Raw genomic sequence first — 8,890 nt, 5'->3', positions numbered from 1 at the left:
CTCTCTCTCTCTCTCTCTCTCTCTCTCTCTCTCTCGCTCTCTTTCAAATTTCATCACTACGCACATAAACACACTCACAGACAATAAAATATTATTCACACCCGTGCACACAAATATATACAAATGCACTTATTATTAGCCTTAGACTCACATATAGTAACATACAATCATAGTTTTATAAGTAAGCTACAGAGGTGACCAAAAACAACAACTCGCATATTTAGAGTAGAATATCAGAAAAAAACAACAACCAAGAATTTTTTTTAAAAATCCTGCGCTACTTATTAATATCTTTTTTTCTCCGGGGTCTTCCCTCATCTAAAAAAAGCCCCAAACTAAACATGCTTCGATGAAATGAGGCCATAAATGTATCAGTCAGAGATTCCAACACCCCGTCCCCTCCTTTCCTTTCATCCTTTCCCCTTAACCCCTTCCGTAAATTCGGAATTGATAAGGGGAAATATTGTTTTAGAAAAAGAGCAACAAAAGAACATAATAATTCTGAAATATTGAAAATGATCCTCACTGAAACCCCACAAGTCGAACGAAAGGAGAAAGAAACAGGAAGGCACAAGCGTGAAGAATTAGAGTGCTCGCGATACAACTGGAGGATTCCCCCTTTACACTTGCATGGCTTTAAGGAAACAATTTTCCCTACGTCATCGAGAACGTGATCATAGTCACTTAGCTACCCTAGATTTATATAAATATATTATTATATGGTCAGAATCTAGGTTTGAGACATGTGACGTAAAAAAACACAATGCTGAGTTTCACCACATTGTTAAGCCTTTTCGAATGTAATTCTTTGAATAATAATAATATCTTGATAACGGTTCCGAATAATCTTATGTTTTTTTAAAATTGATAGAGCAGATAGAACATTTGTAATCTGGTCACGTTGCCTTAGCAACTCAAAAATGCCACAAAAATCAGATATGATTTTGTAATTCTAACGATGGTGATAAAACATGACGTAGCCCGATGTACAAGAGTGACATTTAATTCTGATGGTACAAATTACTTGACCAGCAAGCCGTTTACGCGTTTCTGAGTTTTGATAAAAAGTACTGATCATTTTTACTACTACTACTACTACTACTACTACTACTACTACTACTACTACTACTACTACCACTACTACTACCACTACTACCACTACCACTACTACCACTACTACTACTACCACTACTACTACTACCACTACTACTACTACTACTACTACTGCTACTACTACTAATAATAATAATAATAATGTTAACAATGGTAATGGTGCTCACTTCTACAGCACCTACTCCATCATGATACGGCGTTTTGAACCCCTCGTAAAAAAGCAAGAAATTGCACCCAAATTCAAATAACTGTACTTATAATATTTTAGTTTGACAACCTAGCAGAATAATTATATTAATTGCACATTCCTGCATGAAAATAATGGGCTAATTCAACAATAAAATCAAAACAACAGAAAATCGAAACATTTTGTTGTTTATATTTATTATTGCATTTGCTTGGATGAAATGTTGACCAGGCACAATTAACGTCGAGAGACGTTTACGAATACAATAATTTAGCTTCTTCAGTGCAAAGAAATTTGCATCAATGTTTGTACCGATAAGACTAAAAGTTACTTCAATAGAGATTCAAACAAAGCCATAGTCCCCTTTCCCTATTTAAGAAAAATAGACAACAGAACTAATAGTTCTAATTGCAACTCCTAATACTATTGTAAACTACTAGACAAAATAGTAGTGAATCTGTTTTGAAGAACACAAGTGAGTATGTTATTCGTTTCCACAGAAGTGAAATGGTTGAGAATAATGCTTTGGAGGCGTCTTCTTCCAGCTGGGTTTGGCTTTGTTTAGTCTGGTTTCTTCAGAACGAATTCCTATTCTCCGAGGGGTTTACTTATATCTATCTTATATTGAATCAGTGTACCCTTTTAACATGCTGTTCTTTTGAGATGCTGTGTTATACTTTTATGTTGTTGAAGTTACACGAAGCCTGATTATGCTATTACTATGTATTAATTAATTAAAGATCGATCAGCAGGTTACGGGTTTTGTTTGTTTCTCAATAGTCTATAAAACTATGCCTTTACTTCCGAACTTGGAAGCGCGTTCCCTTTAGAGGCTAATTAACAATATTATACTGCCTTCCGGATGGTCAGGAATACTGCGCCTCTGGGGTAGTATCACACACGCATGTCTTAAGCCTGGGAATCCTAGTTTGGGTTCGGAATCAATTAATTACTAATCCTCATGTGTTTCAGTTTGAATGACCAATGAGCTAGGCGCTTCCTTCCGTCTTTCAGGAGCATCCTGTTTCCTAATTGCCCGCGCTAATTCAATAGTGATAACGTCCTTGTGCAGAAATACATTCACTCTTGTTTACCGAGAGTGAAGCTTCACTTTCTGGGGGGGAAAGCTCAATGTTTAAAGAAGAAAGTCATTCTCGTTTTCTGACTTTTATTAATTAAATGGGGATACAAGTTGAGGCAAGACATGCTTTAATCGGATAGTCAAGGTTGTTTTTTTCTGACAAATGCAGTCTGATTGATTCCTGATGTTGCCACATTTCTTGGTTTTATTGTAAGAAAACTCTCATAATTAATCTTACAATAACAACTTATTTTGACGCTATCAACAAAGACATTCAAATCAAACTTAAAAGCTTATTTCAATAATATGTCTCCCTACGATAATGTGGTATATTTGCATTGAATTGAACGAATAGACATTAAATTTAATTTCAACATGTTTTGTTAAGCCATGTTTTAATTTCATCAAATTTTCATTTGCAATTCTTCCATGGGCCAGTATGCAAAATTTTCTAAGAATAAGTCAATTTTTCATTGGATGTCAAACATATAGGGGAAAAACAACAACGGTGGTTGTGAAGCGAGGTTAGAAGACAGACTGTCACTACTGTGCGTGCAGAATAAGTTATAAGTCAAGCAAAGATATTGCAACACTTGAGGCATTTTGAAAGAGGGCCGGCCGGCTCCACCGGGATAAGGGAGGCATGCAGTCGGGACACACAGGCATTAAGGGGCTCTCGTGGTCTGGAGGTTACAGTGTCCGCCTCTAATTCAGTAGGTTCCGAGTTCGAATAAGACAGTGACGAAAGATTTTCTACTTTAAATGTTCTCCTTTCATGCTCTCCAATCATGTTCCGGCGTCTGCTTTCGTCTCCACTTTCTGACCCCACCCCCCTCCAAAAGAAAAGAACAAAACTCCTTTGCTCCCTCCTCTTGGCTACTGACTCTTTCTACACACTTTCTTTCTACTGTTACTCCTTGGCTACTTCATACTGCAACTTTTTCATACATACCCAGCATCTTAATGTAGGTAAGATCTAACACCTAGGCTTCTTGGAAATAGGCAAAGAAATCTCAGAGATCTCGTGTGCAAGCTGTGCATGTTTAAGATTTCTTGGTGGTAAAAAATCGATGAGAGTAGACTTCGGCTACCACCAGGGCAAAGTTCAAAATTGATTCCTACAAGACTGAAAATGTTTTATGTATCCTACGCGCTCATATTACCCTAGGCAGTTGCAAGGCTGTAAAACTCTAACCAAAACAAGACAAAGACATGCATCCGATCCAATAATTGGTTTGCGCGTTTCAGGATCAGAATCGTCCACGGAAACTCCTCTGTTGCTGGGCAGGATTTACGTGGCCATTCAATGTCAAGTGCTGAAACGTTGTTTTTGTTGTTGTTGTTGTTGTTGTTGTTTTTTTGTTTGTTGTTGTTGTTTGTTGTTGGGTTGTTGTTGTTTGTTGTGGGTTTTTTTTTTTGGGGGGGGGGTAAAGAATTGTATTATTTTATAACAGAAATCTATGTTTGATTTAATAATAATAATAAATGAAATTTATATAGCGCTCAACCCCGAATAAAGTACACAGGCTCTGAGCGCTTTACAATACAGTACAACATACAACAGTAACATAAAACGTTGTGTTCTGACTAAAGAAAATTATTCCAAATATTCATCTTATTAATTTAAAAACAGAAACGACTTCAGCTGACATTTGAATGAATCAAAAAATTTGATCTCTCTCAAAGTACTTGGTAAAGCATTCCAGATCTTGGGGCCTTGGTATTCAAATGCCCTTTCACCCATTGTTTTAAGTTTCATAGATGGTAAAATAAATTTCTTTTTGTCAGCTGATGACCTTAAACTGCGAGTTGGAATGTACAGCCTTAACAGATTTGATAAATATAATGGTGCATTATCATTCAAACATTTGTGACATATGGTTGCCAACTTGTATACAATCCATTTCTCAACAGGAAGCCAATGCAACGTTCGTAAAAGAGGTTTAGCAGAGTCTCGCTTTCTTTTCCGTAAAACTAAACGTGCAGCATTGTTTTGGACAGTTTGAAGTCTTTTTACTTTCTCCAGTGATATTCCTGATAACAAGATAACAAGGAGTTATAATAATCGAGTTTTGGATAAAATTAAGCTAGTTACTAGTAAATCAGTATACTACTCAGTATTGATCAGATGACGTATTTTACTAATTTTTCTTATTTCTTAATACATGCGGCTGATCAGATGATTTACCTCAGCCGACATCGACAAACTGGAATCAAAATAAATGCCAAGATTCTTATTTTTTCTTGAAAATACAATTTTTGCATCACCAGTTGTAATATGATCGTGGTCAACCTCTTTAACAGACTTTGCATTGCCTGCCAGAATGACTTCTGTTTTATTATCATTCAACATCAAATTATTTTTGCTCATCCAGTTTTTCATTAAGGCAATACAATTTTCAGCACGATGGACAAGTTCATCTAAGTTGGTAAACAATGTTGAACCATAAATTTGGGTATAGAATCATTAGCATAGAAACGGTATTTTAAGTCATACTTAACTATTTCCTTGACACGTGGGTGAGTATAAATGGTGAACAAAACTGGACCTAGGACTGAGCCCTGGGGGACACCATACTTAAGAGCAAGATCTGATGACTTAAGCCCTTTAATAAAAAAAGATTGGTAACGATTTGACAGGTAAGAAGAAAACCAGCCAAGGGCAGTCCCAGATAATCCAAAAGACACTTCCAATCGCTTCAATAAAAAATGATGGGCAATTGTATCAAAAGCTACTGATAGATCTAAACGGCTCAGCAAAAAAACTTTTCCTGAATCACAGTCGGTAAACATGTCATTCATGACTTTAAGAAGTGCTGTTTCTGTGCTGTGGTTAGCTCGATAGGCAGACTGGAATGGCTCTAACAGATTGTTCTCTTGTAAGTGATGACGAAGCTGCCCGAGGACAACCTTTTCGAGGATTTTAGACAAAAAAGGTTGATTTGAAACAGGTCTATAATTCTTTAAGACATTCTGATCTAATTTCTGTTTCTTTAGCAAAGGTTTTACAAGAGTGATTTTAAACGAATCTGGTACTGATCCATACACTAGAGAATTATTTATGATCTTAGTAATAAATGGGGTCAGTTCGTCAATGCAGGAAGACAACAGAGAACTAGGGACAGGGTCGAGATCACAATGTTTGGTAGGGGATTTTAGAATTACAGATTTAATACATTCTTCAGAAACAGGTTTAAACTTATCAAGATTCACCCCATCATATACATCAAAATCACAACATGTTTCATAGTCATCAAGGTCGTTTCTTAGTTTCTGGACTTTATCTGTAAAATAATCAGCAAACTTTTCGTGTAGTTATTGATCGCTAAAAGAATTCGAGAGACGTGTCTCTTTCACCCTTCCCAATAGTTCATCACAAATGTTGAATAATTGTTTACATGATTTTGAATTTTCCAATCTAGAAACAGTATTTCTTTTTATTACATTTAGTTACAAATTTCAGCTCTTGTTTCTTTAATCTAAAAATGTGTTTGTGGATGGTGAGCCCTGTTTTGAGCCATTGTCTCTCTACCCTCCTGCTTTCGATTTTGGCCGCTTTCACCTCAACCCCGAACCTTGGTGCATACGGTCTAGTCGACAGACGACGAGTTACAAGTGGTGCGTGCTTGTCAACAACTACCCTAACAGTGGAATTATACGAATCAACACAGACTGTTTGAAAGTTACTTAAAGATTTCAACAAATCCATTTTAAACTTATTAATGTCAATTCCTTTGATGTTCCTTGGAGACACAGAATGTTTTTCAGGCTTGGTCTTAGTCACATCCAACACAAGTAAGATGAAGTAATGGTCAGAGAATAGTTTGTCTACAACATACATTTTTCTAAAAGCGTTTGAGTCTTTTTTGATGACGACCCCCATCAAGTGTGGGGCCATAACGATGGGTGGGTTCAGTGATGACCTGAACCAAGTTGTGCTGTCTGAATAATTCTGTCAAATGTTTGACTCCAGGTGACGATGGAGAATCAAAGTGGAAATTGAAATCACCAAACACAACACGATAACCTTTCTTGACCGAAAATGATGATAAAAACTTTGCAAATTCTTTTAAGAAAGCAGACGCCGTTGACTTGTTAATCTTGCTGTATGGTGGGCGGTAAATACAAACGACGTCATAAAATTTGGAACCAAGATCCATAGATAAATTCATAGCTTCAAACGTTCCAATAGTCACACTTAAGTGCACTAGTTGTTATTTTAAGGTTAAAAAAACTTATGTATATGGCAGCAATGCCTCCCCCTCTTCGACCTTGGCGCGGAAAAGATTTAACGATGTAGGTTGGGGCTACTAAATAAGCGAGTGTTACCTTATTACCACATGGTGTTAACCAAGTTTCGGTGAGAAAAAAGATGTCAATAATTTTCTCTATGATGATGTCGAAAATATCGTCAGTTTTCTTTCTACAAGATTGAACATTCATATAGACCATCCGTATGTGTTGGCTGTGTTCCTGGAAAATATTGTCTGCATTAATTCTGTATAAGTTGGTGTGACACACCTTTCTGCTCTTGGAATTAGAACAAGAACTCACTTTTCTCTGGGATATTTTAACTTCAATTTTCTTTTTACCTCCCCTTTTTTGATCTTTTAGTTTTTGGTATAAGATTTAAGTTATTTTTTTTCAAAGTCTCCTCATAACACTTGGAGGTACGAAAACATGGTCCTGAGGTCGAAATAACATGTTGTATTCCTAAAATCGTTTATTCACATTTTTCTGCATCTTATCGTTTGGGTGTCAGAGGTTGGGGGGGGGGGGTCTGAAAAAAGGCCACAAACCCCGTCATCAGATCCCAGTTAAGACCTCTGACGCAAACAACTACATGGTTGACTTGAAAGAGTATACTAGAAAGTGTGGTTGGGGGAGGGGGGGGGGTCATATATAAAAGTGGACTCGGGAGGCTTTGTGCACAAACTCCTCCCTTATTACCTAACCCACGCCTTTGAAACTTTGCAGGCGTCCACAGCATCCATGCGGCTAGGACCTAACTTTAAAAATTCCACGCAAATTGCTTTCCCCTATTTTTCCAAAATGCTTTGTTTCGTACACATTGAGTTCTAGGCCTAGGCTAACTTACGATCAACAATTTCGCAGTCTCGTTTTTTATATAAACCGAAAGTCTTTTCTCGACACATTTCCGTTTACATGCTGTGCGCACTGAACCCAGAACGACTTGACGATTAAGTCTGTTCATCGAACGGGGTACCCAGCATGTTATTTTTAAAAATTATGTAAATGACATTTTGTACAGTAAAGTTCAATTGACTTATTATGTAACCCTGTATTACCGCGTGAAAGCCTTATATGAACACCAAATGAGGCAACTAAAAGAATGAAATAAACCGGCAAAGACGAATTTCGGCAACTGGGCAACGAATTAGGAACCGTCTGACGTTCATAAATTAATTAGACGTTACAACGGGATAATGTTCATATATTAATTAGACGTTGCAACGGGGTAATATTTCATTAGTAGCCTACACCTCATTAACTCTACTATTGTCTTGATCTTTTCCAGGGCACTGGGTGTTTTAACAGTGGCAACATTCAGGTGATTATCGACCTCATAGGGCTGCCCAAAGCGACCAACGTCAAAGGAAAAAACAACAGGGTGTTTACACTGCGCTTGAAAACCTACGGCGAGATCCTGCCGGCGTGTACCGGGCTTGGTCCTGACTTTGGTGGTCTTGCGTAAGCTCCCTCTGTGCTTAAACTTCTGCATCGATGTAGTTTTATTTTTACTAATTTTTTTAAAGGTTTTGTTTTGTCTCTACCGATACCCGGGGTGTGATGAAGTGTGATGGTTAGCTACGCTGTTGCTGTTACATGACTGTCAAAGTACTGAGTGTTTATCTTGAGAAATCTGGAGGATGAGATATAGTTAAAAAGAAATAGCTTTATAAGATAGATAGATAGATAGATAGATAGATAGATAGATAGATAGATAGATAGATAGATAGATAGATAGATAGATAGAAAGATGAATAAATAGATAGATAGGTAAATAGATAAAGATATAGACAGATAGATAGAAAGAAATAGACACCAGGAAAAATAGCTTTAGAGCGAACAAGCGAGAGAGAGAGAGAGAGAGAGAGAGAGAGAGAGAGAGAGAGAGAGAGAGAGAGAGAGAGAGAGAGAGAGGGAGACAGACAGACAGGTAGACAGAGAGAGAGAGAAAGAAAGGAATAGGGAGAGACAGAGGAAGAGAGGAAGGGAGAGACACACTGACAGACTGACGGACCGACAGACAGACAGACAAACAGACAAACATATAGACAGACAGACAGACCGACAGACATAGAGACAGAGAGACAGATATACAGACAGACAAACAGACAGAGCTACAGAGAAAAAGATAGAGACAGAGACAGAGACAGGTACATACACACACACACACACACACACACACACACACACACACACACATTCACACACACACACGACAGAGAGAGAGGGAGCGAGAGAGAGAGAGAGAGAGTAATGGG

At 37.5% G+C, this 8,890-nt stretch overlaps 1 protein-coding gene across 1 annotated transcript in view; it reads left to right on the top strand.

The window, feature by feature from the left end:
* LOC101863761 (uncharacterized protein DDB_G0283357) overlaps positions 1-8,890 on the top strand; it is a 39,333-nt gene that overhangs the window by 16,177 nt on the left and 14,266 nt on the right. Inside the window, exon 3 of the mRNA XM_013085756.2 lies at positions 7,921-8,093. Within this exon, the coding sequence (XP_012941210.2) occupies positions 7,921-8,093 (173 nt within the window). The remainder of the gene's footprint in view (positions 1-7,920; positions 8,094-8,890) is intronic.

The sequence above is a fragment of the Aplysia californica genome, unplaced genomic scaffold, assembly GCF_000002075.1.
Source record: "Aplysia californica isolate F4 #8 unplaced genomic scaffold, AplCal3.0 scaffold00403, whole genome shotgun sequence".
In the NCBI taxonomy this organism is placed as follows: domain Eukaryota; kingdom Metazoa; phylum Mollusca; class Gastropoda; order Aplysiida; family Aplysiidae; genus Aplysia; species Aplysia californica.
This window is presented reverse-complemented; position numbering and strand designations above follow the sequence as displayed.